General features: G+C 47.3%; 1 protein-coding gene across 1 annotated transcript in view; it reads left to right on the forward strand.

Moving 5' to 3' along the window:
* The first annotated feature begins 1,107 nt into the window (after window positions 1-1,107).
* LOC119185179 (uncharacterized) overlaps window positions 1,108-20,264 on the forward strand; it is a 66,246-nt gene continuing 47,089 nt past the window's right edge. Inside the window, exons 1-2 of the mRNA XM_037434280.2 lie at window positions 1,108-2,112; window positions 14,610-14,826. Coding sequence (XP_037290177.2) covers window positions 1,137-2,112; window positions 14,610-14,826 — 1,193 coding nt within the window. The 5' untranslated portion in view covers window positions 1,108-1,136. The remainder of the gene's footprint in view (window positions 2,113-14,609; window positions 14,827-20,264) is intronic.

Consider the following 20,264-nt stretch of genomic DNA (forward strand, 5'->3'; position numbering starts at 1 on the left):
TCGTAAAAAAGAAACTCTATGCACTACTTACGAATGAATTGTGCTGTGTCTATGCGTGAGTACTCTACGTCTAATTTCATTGTGGCAGAACAACCAGCAACTTCCGGAGGCTCGCGTAGCTACTCCATTAGCTCTGATGCATTCTTGTACTACTTTGTGAGCATCGGTTGCAAAAGCTTAGAAACTGTGCTTAAAGTGACACTAATGCCAATAACAATTTGTGTGGGAGAGAAAGTTCAGCGTATTACAACGTTTAAAACGGCCATATTATGAACAGCAGTGCCTTACCGAGAAATTAAGCTAATTGTACCACACGATGGGCGCGATTTGTGAGCTATTTCGAAATTATTTCCGATGACGTGAGAGCAACCGACTACAAATAACCACTAGTGATCAAACTAGGTGCAATAAAAAAGAAGCTTCCGTGCATCAAGAGGCGTAATAAAAGGGTGTTTATGCGTTTATACTCAATTCATAGGCAAAAAACAACTACTGGGAGTTACTATTGGGAATGGCATGAGTTGTTCATAAGCTATATCCTTGCCACATTAAAGCGGACAGGGTGGTGCCACCTGGCGGGGTCTAGTTCAACAAAGCACGCTTACCATCTCGGAGGCCATGTCAGAAAATTGTTCAATGGCCGTTGCTTCTGCTATGGCTCCCGATACTTAGGCTGTGGTGCTACTGGGGTCGGCAGCCGCGCAGTAAAGCTGGACAGCGTGGTGCACAGCGACAGTCATGTGAAACGGACCAATTTAAGGCGGTTGATTTGAAGTGCGCTGACATGATACGGACGGCTAAAACGAGATTTCATTTCAAACTGAGCATGTAATTCGCCCAAATTAGTACCACGAGGTTTCTGGTCCACTATTTTAGAATTCAGCATCGGCTTGGTATTTGCCTTTAGTGTGCTTCCAATCAGAAGGGTATTGTCTCATCAATTTCAGTTAAATACGTCGTGTGGTAGTGTTTCAGCTACAGCTGCTGTTGTGGTCAAAACAGCTGCAGTTAATATCACCGCCTTCTCTGTTATTGCACTCTCACGCATAGCTAAACGCAATCTACTATCCTGTGTCTTCTGTTCTTTCGATACAGCGGCACCAGAACCAACATCACGTGGGTCCACGATAAGCACAATGGAGATAACTACCGACGATATTAGCGAGAGTACCACTGCTGTAGTTCCACCGACGTTTCCATCGCCTCCTCCTGCTCCCATACCTACGCCAGTGACAACCCCTCCACCGGTGACTCATTCTCCGACGCCCACACCTCCCCCCCGCACACCTCCTCCTACGACAAGGCCACCACCTGTTCCACCTCCTCCACCTACCTTGTCTCCTCGGCCCACATTGCCTCCTCCTACCACGCCAACTACACTTCCTCTGCCACCCATTTCTTCTCCACCTACTCCGACTACCCGAACCACACTGCCTCCTGCTACCACACCACCTCCACCTCCTCCGACTACGCGGTGGACCCTGCCTCCTGATACCACTCCACCTCCTCCTCCACCACCTCCTCCGACTACCTGGCCCACACTGCCTCCTACAACCGCACCTCCTCCGCCTTCTCCGACTACCCGGCCCACGCTGCCTCCTGCTACCACACCACCTCCACCACCTCCTCCGACTACTCGGCCGACACTGCCACCTGCTACCACACCGCCTCCTCCTCCTCCGCCTGCTCCGACTACCCGGCCCACACTGCCTCCTGCTACCACACCACCTCCACCACCTCCTCCGACTACCCGGCCGACAGTGCTACCTGCTACCACACCACCACCTCCTCCTCCACCTACTCCAACTACCCGGCCCACACTGCCTCCTGCTACTACACCACCTACACCTCCACCACCTCCTCCGACTACCCGGCCGACACTGCCACCTGCTACCAAGCCACCACCTCCTCCTCCGCCTACTCCGACTACCCGGCCCACACTTCCTCCTGCTACCACACCACCTACACCTCCTCCACCACCGCCACCAATTCCCTCACCGTTGCCTACGCAACCTGCGACCACATTGCCTCCGGTTCCACCTACACCTACGCCGCCTCCTACTGTGTCAACTCCGAAGATTAGAACAGCTAGGCCTCCTTCTAACAATACTGGTGAGTGCAGTGCTGTGGCTTACCCTAGCTCTTCTGAGAAATGAGAATGAATGCCTCAGAAGTATGTACAAGTATGACTTCAGACACCTCCAGCACCGCAAAATATACTTGAGTGATATAAAAAAATTTGGTGACGGATAGTTTATGAGCGCCTCAATAGCTTTCTTTGCTTTCGGCACTACATGTACTAAAAAGTGCTCATTGGTGCTAATGTCCTGCAGACCAAGGTTGTCAAAGGGGGAAAAAAGCAGCAGTTCAGGCAATGTGCAATAAAAGCAGGGAGACACCGCGCATTTAACGCGCATTGTGTATACAAAACCACCTTCTTAACGAAATATCGAGGAGGAGGACTAAGTTTTATGGAGCCGGCACGGTGGGGCCGGCCGGAAAATTGGGGAAATAGGAAGCCGAGGTTTCGCATGCAAGGAGAAGCGATTCAGCGGGTTGGCAAAAGTGCACAAAATTGGTATATAAGTCATATTTCTTTAATGTTAAAAGCAGTTCTCTGCATTCAAGATAGGGGCTTCACAGTGTGAATAGGAAGTGGCAAGGGGAGCCGGGGGGAGGTCTGATATCGTGCTGAGGAACGCACCGTGGTGTCTCAGGGGCCGCATGCGGCCCACGGACCAGCGGTTGCTGACCCCTTCTCTGCACCATACACGACCAGCGAGAATCGAACTCGATTCGTGATATACAGCGTCGAAGTTTTCAAACAGCTACAATGGTTGTCTCAAACGGTTGCTGTTCTAGATCCACGGTAATATACTGCATCGATACTCTTGCAGAAAAATTTCTGAAGAAAATGTCTGCAGGAAATTTCACTGTAAATTAGCTGGAGACCGGCTGATACGCGCTTACGATCGTTACACGACACGGACACCGATACCGTGTGATACAGATCACTAGCCTCTGCGTTGCTGTGAAGTTGCATTGATTTCATTTTTAGTGGCCAAAATTCAGGAACCAGGGATTACGCTGGAGAAGTGTAGAGTCAGCGAAATATACTACATTAAAAATAAGGAATCTCATCCTTTCCATTACAAGTAAGATATTTGAGTGGCATGGTTGATGAGTCGATCTATTAACGTATTGTTTCGTCCGCAGGCGTTTATACAGGGCGGATAAAAAAATGTGTCCAATATTTTTTTTAAAATTACAGAAGAGGTATTTGCGTGCTACTTGTGGCGTTGCCTTTCTGTGACAGAAGGCATCTTCAGATGAGCACCAACATTACTACTGCAATAACTAAAGAAACTAACACAATTAACTTTTTAACGAATGGTAATACTTGGTTAGGTCAAATGAGCGAAGTCAAGCCCTTCCTACGAATAGTCCATAGCGACTTTGAAATATTGAAAAAGCGGCTACTGGGAATCACCGCGCAGCGATGCAATCTGGCCAATTTAACTGGCGAAACTGAAACCGACGCACCAAACAGCGCATCTGTAATCCACTTCGACAACACCCTCAATGACGGCACTCTTTCCTTCGCATTGGGGGAGAAGAATAAGCGAGCGTCGCTAAGCGGCCTCGAAGCAGAGTGTCTAAATTGACGGTTGATAACGGCGAGAGAAACAGTGTTGTCGCTGAGGGCGTTCTCGAAGTGAACGGTATGTGCGCTGTTTGGTGCGTCGGTTTCCATTTCTTCAGGTAAATTAGGCTCATTGCATCACTCTGCGGTGATTACCAGTGGCCACTATTCTAAAATGCCAAACTGGCTATGGACCATTCGTAGCAAAAGCTTGAATTCACCCATTTGACTGGACCGGCTATATCACCGCTGGTTAAAAAGTCAGAGAGCCAAGCCGCACCAGCTCGTGGCGTTGTTTGAAACGTCGCGGGGCAGCGTTTTCAAACTCAGGACTGCAACAAGCGTGTATTGGGGGCCGTTCAAAATAAAGTACGAAAGCTGTTTTACTTCCAACGTCAATGCTCCACACAACGCTATAGATAGCTTGGCGTAATGGTCGTAATTCTACAACGTACTAATTCAAAAACATGGTGGCCTAGATGAGGTAAAGGCAGCAGAATCCTATCGCTCTTGACCTGCTTCTTTCTTTTCTGTAATTTTTCAAGGGCCCCTAAACCACCCAGCGGTCCAAATTTAGTTGAGGTGAGGAAGTTCTGCTCGAGTTTACAACGAACTCGCAGCCGTGAGGATTTTTCGAAATGGTGTCGTAATAGCGGAGTTACACGCGTTTGATGATCGAAACGAGCAGATTGCTTCTTTCCATATTTCCTGCGCTACCCTCTTCCAAAACCGCTTGGCCCCTTTTCTATGAGGCAGCTGAGTGCCCCTCCTCATCTCACGTGGCATACATCACCGCTGACGTGCTGTTCGAGACAGCGTCTACTTCCGGTTGCCGCGATCCGCCGCTCCGATGACCTAGCTCGCCTTCAACTGTGTTGTATGTGTCATTTGGGTGCACTGATTGTTGACTAACCGCTGTTGCTGTCGTGCCGGCACTTGCCCCTACGAATCGTTCCGGTATGGACCACTTGTTTCGTTACGGGCCGCAGGTGTCTAATCGCAAGCGGCAACACGACCAAAAACGACAAGATGCGTGTGAACAGCTGTTTGCAGAGGGACCAGAAGTCGTCGGTTGTCGTTCGGCCAATCGCAAGCATCCAAAGTGGTAACGTCATCGAGTTTCCCTGGTGACGTCACACATGTCAGTGGCGGGAATGACGGAGACCGGGAAGGAGTAGCTATCGTTTTTTCGAAATTGTAGCGCACCCGCTACCTGTAGCACTGCGGCGTGTGGCATCGTTGATCGCGATGGCATTCTGTACGCGATGCACTTCCTTACTTGAAATGTGTGGGCAAATACCGGAGGGAGTTGAGGGGCCCCTTAAATATTATTGGACACATTTCTTGAAACACCCTGTATAAGCGCATGCTTGGCTTCATCCGTCAGAAGTACTCCTCGAACGATGCTGTACGTCCATGCATCATCTCGTTTAGACCTTTTTTTGTGTAAGCTTCCGTTCAATGTTATCCTGTTCTCCACAAAAATTCCTTTTCCAATCATTTTATTAAGTACGCACAGCTCCATGGAGTATTGAGCTGGTTAGTTACCCTTAACGTCGTAGTTGATGGTAACAGATTGTACCTACTCGTATAGTAACGCAGATAATAGGGCTTGCTCTCAAAGTTATAGACGTTTACCGACATTCATTACTACTGAAATGGGTTGTTGAACAAGCAGGAGTTGACTCGGCGAATGAGAGCTTTATTTAGCGCAAGGGCTAACTGAATGCAAGCCTGTGATCACAGCACGTCTTCTTCTTTCTCTACTCGAGCTCCATGTCCACTGCCCTCGTTACAATTACCCCCGGGTGATGAGGGAGCCATCCTGGCGACCTAAGGACAGGCGTACACAGAAGGGTCATAGAACAGCTTGAGCCGAGAGATGTGTATGATTTCTTGTCCCCAACGGCGCTTGTCCAGAGATTCATCCAGCGGCTCGACAAGGTAGTTGACAGAGGATGTTTGGCGTATAACTCGATAGAGACCATGGTACCTGGACGAAAGCTTGTGGTAGAGTCCTGGAGGAGTAGAAGGAATCCATAACCACGCCAGTGAGTTCGGAGCAAAGTTGATAGGCGTGGTAGACGCGTCGTGGCGATGTTTTTGACGTGTCTGGTCGTGTGACGTAAATGCACGAGCAAGCTTCTGACATCCTTCAGCGTGTGTTGATGCTCGAGAAACGGTTGTCAACTTTGACGAGTCTGATCGATAAGGAAGAATGATATCAATTGTTGATGATGGCTCGCGTCCATAAAGCAGGAAGAAAGACGAAAATCCAGTGGTGGTCTGCGTTGCAGTGTTGTAGGCATATGTCACAAAAGGCAATATGCTATCCCAATTTGACTGGTCGGATGAAGCGTACATGGCCAGCATATCTCCAAGTGTACGGATTGAACGCTCTGTCATCTCATTAGTTAGTGGGTGATAGGCTGTGGTAGTGCGGTGTATGATGCGACACTCGCTCAACTACGCTGTAATGGCACCGGAGAGAAAAACGCGGCTGCGGTCGCTTAATAACTCACGAGGTGCTCCATGCCTTAAAACCAGACAGGCACAGGTGCGAGATCTGGAGTAGTGACCTGAGATGGCCCCGGATCAGTCATTGCAGAAGGTCGTTGGAGTGTACGGCTGCGAAGTTCCAGGGCGAGGACTAGATGTACCCAGCACCTCCACCACTTGAAACGGGTTGTTGAACAAGCAGGAGTTGACTCGGCGAACGATCTCGAGAGCTTTATTTAGCGCAAGGGCTAACTGAATGCAAGCCTGCGATCACAGCACGTCTTCTTCTTCTTTCTCTACTCGAGCTCCATGTCCACTGCCCTCGTTACACAACGTTTATTGAAATGTATTCATTACTACTTGACGCCATAACAATGCGCGAATAGGCATCTGTTTATGATGATTTTATACAACTCCAAAAAGTAGGGCTACAAGAATAACTACACATACACGAAATCGATGAGTTATTCAGTCCCTAGCTACACATATATGTTGAAATATTCAATACTTTAGATAAAGCTTTTCTTTTTCTCATTCGTTTGATAAGGCTGTGCATTAGTAGACAGATATGAAGTTCAATGTGTCAGTGATCGCTGGAACTACCTTGGAGTTGTGTTGAAGCTTCAGTAGCGTATAGCCTTTATCAAAGTAGCGAGCAGCTTTTATCGCCTAGAAGAGTGAACCATTGCGCCTCTACTCGACACGATTGCATAATACTATTTAGCCTATTTTCATGGCCAACGCTACTTAGGACCTGACTTTGTCGTACACTTTCACTGTCCGCTGTCATGGTATGAAGAAAACTGTTGCTACTGTCGAAGCATGTGAATATGTGGTTATCACGGCTATACATTCTCAGGCAAAAGTCATATCTCACCTTTAAAACGCTCCTGAAATATGCTAAATATGAAATCGAATAAAGGCACCCTGTACCAGATAAAAACAAATCTGGCCATCACAAACTTGAAGGATGTTCATAGTCATGTGTGAAAGATGTCGTGCCTGACATTTTGTCTTGAATCAGAAACTCTGAGGAAACGTATTCGTAAGCGCTTGAGTCGGAGGTTTTAGAAGTCCGTGACATTTTCACCCTCAAAGGTGAAACATGCGTGTATGTTGCGATTACGATTACGACGCAAAGTACAAGCACAGACCCTTTATGCTAGTCGGTGACTTCATCGTAGACATTATGGACCGCGACTGGCTTCGCAGTATATGGAGTATCGCTGCACTCCGCACTGCACTTCGTATGATTGGAAACAGCAAACAACCATCCGAGAAACATGCATAGACCTTGTTTTTGCCATCTTTTGGTTAGGTGAGCTCGAAGAACAGTAGGCTCAACTTTTCGAAGACCACAAAGCAGTAATATTAAATTGAAAATGGTATGCAGATCTCAAGGCCTTATAGGCATCATAACTAGAAGAATAAGAAAGATGAGTATTAAGATGAACCAGGCAAATATATATATATATTTATATATATATATATATATATATATATATATATATATTTATATATATATATATATATATATATATATATATATATATATATATATAAATATATATATATATATATATATATATATATATATATATATATATATATATGTAACAACGCGCCCATTGCCCCGCCGCGGTGGTCTAGTGGCTAAGGTACTCGGCTGCTGACCCGCAGGGCGCGGGTTCGAATCCCGGCTGCGGCGGCTGCATTTCCGATGGAGGCGGAAATGTTGTAGGCCCGTGTGCTCAGATTTGGGTGCACGTTAAAGAACCCCAGGTGGTCAAAATTTCCGGAGCCCTCCACTACGGCGTCTCTCATAATCATATCGTGGTTTTGGGACGTTAAACCCCACAAATCAATCAATCAACGCGCCCATCACCGCGCGCACAGGGACATACATGCGCGCCGTATAGTTTTGCGCAGAGGCGATGATGATAGCACGAGAACCCAGCTGGCCCCAGCTGATGTGCTCCTCGCACTTGGGACTCCTCTTGAAGAAGTAAAAGAAGGAGATCTTTGGTGTTCTGCTGTAACGTGCTAAGACCATAGTCTCTCTGAGTTGTGGGCACAGGTTCGCCCTTTAATAAATACGTTTTATTACACCCCGAGTCCTTCAACATCGTTACATTTCTGGTGGACATGCTGGGTAATGAATCATAGCCCTACGAACACAAGACAGTGTAGCCCCGACCACCAGCGAGTTGATCCTGGGGAGCTGACACCTGTGCATCAGAGGACCAGTCACCGTCTTCGAGGTGATTCACCAGAACTCAGTCCACTCCACTTCACGCCAAGGGGAACTCAGTCAATGGACGCCACCACCATGCCAAGTCATGTAACACCGGCCCAAGTGGTGATAAATCAGCCTCACCAGCCACCAGTATTTCATGGTTACTCGTATGAAGACGTAGAAGATTGGCTGAACCTCTTTGAGAGAGTGGCAAGATTAAACGGTTGGGACGAGAGAGAGAAGCTCCGCCACGTAAACTTTGCTTTGGAGGACTTCACAAAGACGTGGTATGAGAACCATGAAACCTCCTTTAGGACCTGGGATGAATTTCGTCGATAAGCTCTGGTGACTTATGCCAGCGTGGATCGCAAAGAAAAGTCACAGGCTGCGCTCGAATCCAGAAACCAACTCACCAACAAAAGTGTCGCAATGTATATCGAGGACATGATCCGCCTGTTCAAGCGCGCAGATTCCCATATGACTGAAGATAAGAAGCTACGCCACCTCATGCGTGGGGTGAAGCAAGAGCTATTCGCTGTTCTCGTCCGCAACCCACCACGAACAGTTGTGGAGTTTCATACGGAAGCGACAGCCATCGAGAAAACGCTAGGACAGCGGGTTCGACAGTACAATTGAGACATAAACTACGCACCTGCCAATGTCTTCTATGGAGGCCAGCGAAGTGACACGGACGCCCTGCGAGAACTCATCAGGTCAGTGATCAGGGAAGAGCTCAGCAAGTTGCAAGCACCTCACAGTGCAACAACACTGTCTGTCGTCGACGTAGTACGAGATGAACCCTCGGCGCACACCAATGCAGCAGTTGCGATGGCCTCTCCTTGCCCACTGACGGTACACAGCGCACCTCGTCTACTGGAACCGACGGCTACCTACCAGCCACGAGCCCGTGGTGTAGCTCGCTACGTGGATCAAAGGCCCCGGAAAAGTGACATCTGGCGTGACCATGAGCGCAGGCCTTTGTGTTTCCATTGCGGGAAAGCAGGTCACCTGTATAGGTTCTGCCCTTACCGACAGGCAGGATTAAGGGGCTTCCCGTTGTACGCACCATGCCCTCGAAACGGTGAACGACCAACGGAGATCGAAGAGCACTTGTCCACGCGCCAGAGCCCACTCACTCCACGACAACATCAGCCAAGATCGCCGTCACCCAGGCGTTACCGATCACCCAGCCCACGTGCTTCTACCGCACGGTCTGGGCACCGTTCTACAAGCCCACACCCGACAAACTGAAGCAAGTGACCTCTGGAGGTGAGGCCGCTGATAACTACAGTTGCGAAGATCCTCCATTACGGTTTCAAGGTTACGGTGCTATCTTTACAGAGGATAAGCGCAGCAGTGCGAAGATTACTTCAGATTTGCGGTTGAAAATAGACGAATACGAGCTAAATGCTTTAGTTGACACCGGCGCTGATTATTCGGTAAGGAGTCACAAATTGGCAAAGAAACTGAAAAAAGGTTGTGACGAAATGGAGTGGGACACAGATACGCATGGCAGGTGGCCACACTATTACACCGCTTGGCAGATGCACCTCAAGGCTCAAAATAAGAGGCTTTACTTACGTTGCTGACTTCATTGTACTGCCGGACTGTTCAAGAGAGCTTATACTAGGAATGGATTTTCTGCTAGCCGATGGAGCCATAATTATTCTGCGCAGATCAAGTGTAACGTTTTCGACCGAACAAGCTATGTCAGTGGAGGAATTGGAAAAGCGCCGTCTTACTGCTCTGTGCGTTGTTGATGATGACGTCACAGTGCCACCACGCTGTAGTTTAATGGTGCTTGTTGAAAATAAGGCATTTTGTGACCACGAAGAAATAGCGGATGGAAACGTAGAGCTCTTTTTAAACATAGGAATTTGCGTGGCGAGGGGTGTTGTTCACTTAAGAAATGGCCGCTCAGTTGTCCTCCTTACGAATTTTGGGAATGAGTGTCAGCACATCGCGCAAGGTATGGCTATCGCCTATTTCCACAAGTTCTGCATGGCGACTGAGCTATGCAGTTTAGCGACAACGCCAACCACTCCACGAGAGACCTGCAACGTCGACGCATCAGTTAACGTCAACCATAGGCCCCAGAATATCAAAAGAAACGATTGTTCGCCCTTATAAAAGAATTTTCGGACTGCTTTTCAACGTCCTCTAAGGTGCAACGCACGGCTATTGCAAAACATAGGATTATAACAGAAGAAGCCACGAGACCGATTTACCAACACCCATATCAAGTATCGCAAAAGGAAAGAGACGTCATCAAGAAACAAGTGGAGGAGATGCTTTCAGATGACGAGATCCAGCCTTCCAGAAGTCCATGAGCGTCTCCCGTAGTGCTTGTTAAAAAGAAAGATAACAGCCCTCGATTCTGCGTCGACTATCGGAAACTGAACAGCGTAATGAAACGGGATGTATACCCCCTGCCACGTATCGATGATTCCCTCGATTGACTACGGAGTGCGAAATACTTCTTCTCCCTTGATCTCATGAGCGGATATTGGCAAATTGAGGTGGATGAGCGCGACCGTCAAAAGGCGGCATTCATAACCCCAGACGACCTCTACAAATTTAAAGCGCTTCCATTCGGCCTGTGCACAGCGCCAGCGACGTTTCAGAGAATGATGGACGCTGTCCTCGCGGGACTGAAATGGCAGTCCTGCTTGGTGTACTTGGATGACGTTGTCGTATTTTCCGCTACATTCTACCAACATCTAGAGCTACTCCGCACAGTATTAGGAGCCATTCGTTCAGCAGACTTGACCATCATGCCAGAAAAATGCCACTTCGCTTTTGAAGAGCTTCGATTCCTCGGACACGTCGTCAGCTCCGACGGCGTTCGGCCAGATCCCGAAAAGACAGCTGCCATCGTGAAGTTCCCGACACCCAAAGACAAGAAGTCAGTACGTCGCTTCCTGGGTTGATGCGCGTACTATTGGCGATTTGTGGAAAATTTTTCGAACATTGCTGAACCACTTACTAATCTAACAAAAGACGAGGTCCCCTTTATGTGGGAATGTGAATAATAGGAAGTATTTGATGAGTTAAGAACACGCGTGCAAGCCTGTCCAATCCTCGCCCATTTCGATGAGACTGCCAAAACTGAAGTTCACACTGATGCGAGTAACGTCGGCCTCGGGGCCATTCTAGTCCAGCGGCAAGACGGTCAAGAAAAAAAATGCCGCCATATCCACGAAGTGAATGATGATGAGTGGGCGAAGCTCCGGAGGTAAACCTGGTAAACCATGAATCCTCCGTACATTTTGCCCACTCGATTTTATTGCAACGCTCCCCCTAGCGTACGTCGCCGCACTATATCGAACGATGACACGCGCTATAAGTGGCATCATTCCTATTTTATAACACCTCGCATCTTTCATAATCAACTACACGTACCGCCGTCTAGTTCATAACATCTTGCATCTTTTGGACGGACGGACGGACGGACGGACGGACGGACGGACGGACGGACGGACGGACGGATGGACGGACGGACTGACGGGCGGATGGATGGACGGATGGACGGATGGATGGGTGGATGGATGGACGGACGGACGGACGGACGGACGGACGGAAACGGATGGATGGATGGATGGATGGATGGATGGATGGATGGATGGATGGATGGATGGATGGATGGACGGACGGATGGACGGATGGATATGGCTGTACCCTTTAGATCGGGCGGTGGCTAGCGTAATACTTAGAACTGAACGAGAGGTGGCTACATACAGGGGACGCACAGCCCACGCCTTAAGGAGCTTCGCTCCTAAAAGTGCTAGCCTATGCCAGCCGCAAGCTTTCGAAAGCTGAGACAAATTACTCTGCAACCGAAAAAGAGTGTCTCGCGGTAATCTGGGCTATAAGTAAATTGTGGCCGTACCTCTACGGTAGACCATTCCGAGAAGTCAGTGACCACCATTGCCTGTGTTGGCTGGCGAATCTTAAGGATGGATCCCTCTGGCCGACTAGCAAGATGGAGCCTTAGGCTACAAGAGTACGAGGTTAATGTGGTATACAAATCTGGGAAAAAGCACCGCGATGCCGACTGCCTGTCATGCGCACCAGTGGAGACGAGTGAGCCAGAGGAAGAAGACTTCCCGTTTCTTGGCGTCATCCAGGCATCAGAAATCGCTCAACAACAACAAAATGACCCCGATTTGCTGCCGCTTATAAAGCGTCTCCAAGGCCTCAACGTTAAAGTCCCGCGCATTTTATCCAGAGGACTCCCTTCATTCTGTCTTCGAGAAGGGGTCCTTTACAAGAGGAGCTTCAAGCCTCATGGTGACAAGTTTTTACTCGTTGTACCTGCACCTTTACGAAACGAGATTCTGCACGCATGTCATGATGAGCCAACATCTGGACACATGAGTGTCAGCCGTACATTCGCCAGAATTCACATAAAATACTACTGGCCAAAACTGTTATCATCAGTTCAGCGCTATGTGAAAACTGGCCGTGAGTGCCAAAGACGCAAAACTCCATCCGTGAAACCTGCAGGCCTCCTCCAGCCTATAGAACCACCGCATGCCCCATTCCAACAAGTCGGTATGGATCTCCTAGGCCCGTTTCCGACCTCGACTTCACGCAAGAAGTGGATAGTCGTAGTCACGGACTATCTCACTCGTTACGCTGAGACTGACTTGCTGTACAGTGCAGCAGCTCTTGAAGTTGCCAAGTTTTTCATCAACAACATAGTCCTCAGACATGGTGCACCCAGCGTCGTAATTACAGATCGTGGCCCAGCTTTTAATGCAGACCTAATGAAATGTCTTATGCGAATGACCCATACAGACCAGAGGAGAACTACAGCATACCATCCTCAAACAAATGGCCAAACGGAGCGCCTGAACAGAACTCTGAGTGATATGCTTTCAATGTATGTCGACGTGGAACATAAACTGTGGGATGAATATATTGCCCTACGTTACGTTCGTGTATAATTCACCCTTTCAAGAAACAACGCGAGTGACACCATTTGAACTTGTATTCGGCCGAACAGTCACCATTCCACTAGATGTCATGTTACCACTGAGTGATGAAAGCAGCAATCCATCTGGCCTAGACGACTTCCTGCAAAGAGCCGAGGAAGCACGACAGATGGCGAGATACAGAATACGCCGCCAACAGCGTGTCGACTCCTATCGGTACAATCAGCGTCGTACCGAAGCGCATTTTCAACCAGGTGACAAAGTATGCATATGGACCCCAGTGCGTCGCCGTGGACTTTCTGAAAAACTTTTTAGCCGCTACTTCGGGCCTTACGAAGTACTCCATCGTGTAAGCGATGAAACTTACCAAGTCAGATCCGCTATACACGGCAGCTCAAAACGCCGCAACCCTACAGAGGTTGCACATGTAGTCCGGAGGAAGCCTTACTATGAAAGATCACCGGAAGACCAGTGACGCCTTCCACGAATCTATTCATTGCCCGACGCATCAGGACGATGCGTATGAGGAGGGGGATTATGCCGCGACATATTGCCTGCATTCAGACAACGCGCCCATCACCGCGCGCACAGGGACATACATGCGCGCCGTCTAGTGTTGCGCAGAGACGATGATGATAGCACGAGAACCCAGCTGGCCTCGGTTGATGTGCGCCACGCGCTTGGGACTCCTCTTGAAGAACTAGAATAAGGAGACATCTTTGGTGCTTTGCTGTAACGTGCTACGACCATAGTCCCTTTGAGTTGTGGGCACAGGTTCGCCCTTTAATAAATACGTTTATTACACCCAGAGTCCTTCAACAACATAGTTACTATATATATATATATATATATATATATATATATATATATATATATATATATATATATATATATATATTATAATGAGGCGTTTTAGAGTGGCACTCTTTTATAAAACAGGAGAGCGGTCACGACACGTCAAGTGGTAATGGCGGAACTAGCCTGAGTCCCCAGCCAACCAAACGTCGTCTTCTTCACCGACTGAGTCATACCCCCTGCCCTTCTGAATAGCATTCATCTTGTTCACTACAATATATATATATATATATATATATATATATATATATATATATATATATATATATATATATATATATATACTTTGTGTCACTCAGTTGTCACGCGGGTGGCGTACGATGACGCACTAGTACGATACCGAGTGCTTCGCCGCTAGTCATGAATCGCGTTAGTGAAGCTAGGCGGTTTTTATCATGCCATCTAAGTGAAGCATACCTGTTTTGCATGTGTCCATCAGCTCACGCAATGGGCAAGACTCCGCTGTTTTGCACGTTTGGCGTCCACAAGCTGGACTACAAGTCGATCAACTTCAACCCTTGCGACTACGCCTTTATCCCCTTCTACGTGCGTGGTGGGGACACGTTCACTGACGACAGCAACGCGATCACCACGGAGTTGATCAACGCGGCGAGCACCTCGCCAAGGACGTCTTTTGCTATCAGCGTTCCCAACGAGCAAGTCTTTTGCCTTTTTTTTTTTATTTTCAATCGCTGTATATATACTGTAGGATGTGTTGTGTATACAGCCATAAAGATAGCGAAGACCAATTGGAAGATCAGGAACCTCTTACGGCAGTAGAAAAGGATCTAATACCTGTGTCACACGGGTGCACAAAAAGTCTTTTAAGTAAGCGGTCTTTTACGAAGTTGAAAGACTTTTAACAAAGAGGTGTTGCGGCGCAGACACACGGCAGCAACGATCTCCTTTTAGGGTTTTCGTTCGAAGACGCTAGCGAAAGCGTGGCTCTAGCAGTTAAAAGAGAAGCAATGAAAATAAACGATGTATCACGATGTACAAATTGAAGACTTGTTGCACTGCTCGTTTCTTCAAATAAATTTAAGAATAAGAGATGAAGAAACACCAATGTGAAAGTTTGTTGCACTAGTTAAGGAAGCATTCCCATAACTAGCGACGTGCACAAGTCCGTCTGGCACCACTGGGCTTTTATTTACCGTATTTGTTTTTCGCTGCTCTCGACTGCTACCGACACGTTATGGGCGACCGTACGGAAAAAAAAATCGAGGATCGCAAGCCTCACGGCCTGCCTTCTCGCTCTGGAAAGCGAGGCAGACGCTGCAAAAGCCGCCAAGGAGAGGATCAAGCAGCAACTGCTGTTCAGCAATTCCTTGCTGTGCGCACTGGAGCTGTCGAAGAAGGCCTGCGATCGATCGATGTGGGCCTTCAGACGAAACGAGAGGTGGTTCGAGGGAACTGTAGTTCCCAGAGTCTGATTAGGCTCCACGTGTCTGTTTCCGACCATTGCAGACGCTGCCTTTTCCGTTGGGCGCCGGCTGCTTGATCTGTGGAGTTGGCCACAGACACTCGGACTCGGACCACTTGAATGACGGGCAAACACACGAATGACACGCTTTCCTCGTTTGTGCAAAATGGCGTGGCGCGAGACCGAGCGTCACCACGTGATATTGCCCACGCGTTGTAGCTGCTTATAAGAGTAGAAAAGGAAATAACCATTAAAAGAGTTGATTACACCTTCTGCAGGATATGAAATTTGTTTTTACAAAGAGTTTTGGTGACAGAAAACTAAGCATTCGCTCTTGTTTTCCCACCATTCGAAAATTGCTGGCGCCCACTGGTTTCGAGGCTACTCATTCGGAGCCGTAAAAGAGATCGACGAACTCCGTTTACGAAAAAGACCGCTTCTGAAAAGGAGTTCGCTCTGTGCCGTGTGTCTGCTGTCAGGAACTCCTTTTCGGAAAAAGACCGCTTACGTAAAAGACTTTTAAGTGCCCGTGTGACATGAGTATTAGAGAAGCTATAGACTGACTTTAGGGTGACAACACGTACCACAGAACCATCATACTGGGTTGGAGCACTCGGATGGGCGCTGTATCGAAACCCTGCATTTAGTGTCCGAGTTCATCGTTTCCATTGAAGCCTAATTCTATTGGCGTGCTTGCAACTGAAGTGTGGCGAGATTCAATTAGTGTTATTATGGCTTATTCTTATGCTGGTGGTGGTATAAAAGTTTAACTTTGGGTACTTGGCTAAACTTTGGCTGCTTTTCGTTTCCTCGATTCTTGCCAGATTTTGTATTTGTAACGTCGCACCTTTTTCTATCAAGTGCGTAATCTCAAAACGTGGTGGCAATGGCATGGAAAAGTGAATTGCACACTTGCAGGACGCAACAACACCTTAGTATACGTGGCAGGCACATCGTGAAAAATGGTCGTCTTCGGCATGAGTTCGAACATGTACGACTTTTGGTGAACATGATCTTCAACTAATTAGAAGTAAGCATGACAGTATAGCTCACACTGATCTCAATCTCACGAGGAATGTAATGTTTGAATAATTTGTCGTGTCGTCTTTTAGTAAGTTTGTGCCACTCTGGAATATGAGCCACTCGTTCTTCAATGTGCATTCTGCAAGTAAACATTATTAAACAAAACACCACAGTATTACAATACAAGCAATTGTGATTTCGGGCCAAATAATGCCGAAATAATATTTTTGCTGTCAGAAAGCAGTTACTTCGGGTCCCTTTCAGCAAGCTAATACAAGGTGCCTGAATAAAAGCAGTTGGGGAACTAGTGGAAGCATTTCGTGATTCTTCACAAAACCCTATTGCCGATATCAACAATTTATACTTGAACTTGACCAGTTCTCATTTCGAAGCTTCCAAACTGTACTTGTTCGCACTTTCACCAAATGGCTGGTATGAATGGTCGTTCTAATCAGAATACCGAAATTGCTTTCGCACAAGCGGGGCTGCGTTTGTATACTTTTTGTGGCATTGGGATGAATTGGCTACCTTTCAGGTAGTTATTTTTATATGGTCGTTTTTACCTGGCAGCCGTGCTTTAAAGTCAAATTAGACAGAGGCATAGTCTGCCTCAACAACTTCTACTTAATATGACGATCAAATGGTTTCGCCACCATAAGTAGGCGAACTCTCTCATGAGTCGACTCACTCAAACTCACTCAGACTCGTATCAACCTGTGAGTCAGACTAAGTGAGCCCGGGTGAGTAGTATATTGCTAGTACAACTTCTACCTAATGTGACGATCAAATTGTGTCACCGCCCATGTTCATTGGGACAGGCGGCACTACCTTCGAGGCACCTTAGTTCAAACAGCCAGGCTGCACCAGCTCGTGGCGTTGTTTGAAACGTCGCGTGGCGGCGTTTTCAAGCTCAAGACGGCAAAAAGCGCGTATTAGGGGCCGTTCAAAATAGAGTACACGGGGCTTTTTATCTGCGACGTGAACACTCTACACAACGCTATAGACAGCTTGGCGTAATGATCGCAGTTCTATAACGCAATAATTCACCAACATGGCGGCCTTGATGAAATAGAGGCAGCAGAATCTTATCGCTCTTGACCTGATTCTGTGTAATAACAATGTGAACCAAATTTTATGGACCTCGGTACGTCAATAGCAAAAGAACTTGAAAGGAATAAACTGACAATATGAATGCATGACGTCACAAACCTTGCGTGTGCCATGCGGGTCACCAACATGGCGGTTTGATTGACGTCAGGGCAACCAATTTATATACAAATTCGCAGCTGCCCATTTTATCCGCAGGAATGTTCTTTCAAGCCTGAGCTGCAGCCAACGGCGTTCGTGTCGATACGCCTTTTGACACACGGCAGTGACCATGTTGTAACAAGGGGCAACTGAAAACGTTGCTAGGGAAACGGCTATGGCGAAATATAGCTTTAATTATACCTAACTCAAACAAACAGGTTTGCTGGCTTTCCCTCTTCACACTGTGGAAAGACTTAACTTTGGGGCGGCTGCATGGAAAAACAAAGTGTACAAACTAACGCGTTGCGAAGAACCGGCATGTGTTCTCATTCGTGTTTTGTGTCTGCGCTTACGAAACGGGAGAATTTCAGATTTGGGGGCACGTTTAAGAACCACGGGTGGTCAAAATTTCCGGAACCTTCGACTGCGGCATCTGTCATAATCACATGGTGGTTTTGGGACGTTGAAGCCCACACATCAATCAAGCAATCCCATATTTGATTGAAGGTAGGATGGAGCGCCCCTGCTATTAGTATCATGGTTTTAAAACAGTGAAACCCACGTTTTATTAGAAACTTACGATGGAAAAAAGTAATGTGATTGCGAGTGTGAGGTAATTAAACTTTTTGCTGAAAAGTATTGGTCACGGGTACATCTAAATTGCTGTGTGAATTTGGAATTTCTATATAGCACCAGGTGCCTATGACATTGTGTTGATAATATTGTCATTTGGTGCGAAATAGGGGAAAACACACATACAGTGCTTTTCATACGCTGGTTATTCACTTTCGCTTTTGGCAGCTACCCGGTGAACTCTTACTTAGATCAAACAACAACGGAAGCTTCAGAGAGGCCAACATAACGTCGGTAAGAAATGGTTGTGCTGCAGTCATCAAAAATCACATACATTGAAGGTTCATACACCGTTGGTTTAAAGCACGTCCTCAGCGAAAACAAATCGTGCCCCAAATGCATCAACATATTCGTACATCTTTATTTTTAGCAATGTGTTCAGAGCTTAAAACGTGTTTCTGCGGAAAAAGAAATTAAGACAGCTTGCTTAGGGCATTGATAGTAACTCTAAGGTATAAAATGCTCACAGACATTTTGTTTCTTACGTTTATTAAACAAACATGCTCCAAGGTGACGCTGTGACTTGTTGTTAGGCTTTTCTTCGAAGGTATAGGGAACAAAAAGACATTTCATGCATCCGTACATTTTCTACCTTAGTTAGACAAAGCTAAATGAAAATAATCCTGAAAATTGGCCCGGTATCTGCATGTTAATCTGAAAATATCGTCGAAAGACGATAGTCTTGCCTGCGGAGGGAGTGAACAATTTATTCGATGTTTTGCGCAAGAAAATTGGTAAATGGTATTCTGAAGGTGCTGCGCTAGAGTGCCTCGAGTGTACTGAGGAGGCGAACGAGCGCATCAAGTCACGTTACACGTGAGACATGAGCGCCATCTGCCAGTTTTAACGAAGCGCGTGGCTCTGAGACGGACGTGCGCACCCGTCTCAGAGGTGATAAGGTGTGGAACGCAAGGCGACAGGTAGGTGTCACCACCGTCTTTTTTTAGCAAAGCGTTGGAAACACGCGCCTTTTCGTGCAAGCGTTGCATGGTCAGCGCAGCGTGATAAGCGCTACGGTCCTTAAAATTACTTATGTATGCCTTTTCTAGTAAAAGACGCACATGCAGAGTAGATACGTGTTGTTATGGTGTCCCAGATATGCGCAATAATTGCTTTTTAATTGACAATTTCACAAGTATGAACACTAAACCTTGAGCAACATTGCTGGGCACTGCGGATGAGGTCGGCCGCTTCAAGTACCCGATGCCATTGAGAGTAGACAAAGAGAGAAATGTATAGACAGACAGACAGGCAGACAGGCAGACAGACAGACAGACCAAAATTTTTGCGTCGAGGGTTCTCAAGAAAGACTATCGTCTTTAAAAAAACCGGACGTTCTTTTACGTGTGACTATGCATTATTCATTGTTTTACTTTACATACTGTAGCCCTGTAAAATGCTGTAACAGGAGTGGGATCATACAGCACAGAGAAATATCACAACCGAAAAGATAGATGAGAGGTAACAACTAAACCAAATCACGCCATCTTTTCAAAGGGAACCCTGATGGTATGCAAACTTGCACAGGCGTGGCGTCACGTGTCAACGGCGCTAACGCGGGTTTGTTGGTGAGCGCTGGAACATTCGTTTGAAGCGATGGCTGGCGAACTTCTTACCATTTCTTGAGAGTGAGCGCGGGTGCTAGACCGGAGCTGGCATGTGTTTCGCCTTGACTACTACGGCATTGTGATCGGTGAAGTTCACGCTGAGAGGTTCCTGCTGACATTCGACGTCGAAGTTGGCCAATACCAGATCGATGGACGTTCC

Source organism: Rhipicephalus microplus, chromosome 3 (genome assembly GCF_043290135.1).
Source record: "Rhipicephalus microplus isolate Deutch F79 chromosome 3, USDA_Rmic, whole genome shotgun sequence".
Taxonomy (NCBI): domain Eukaryota; kingdom Metazoa; phylum Arthropoda; class Arachnida; order Ixodida; family Ixodidae; genus Rhipicephalus; species Rhipicephalus microplus.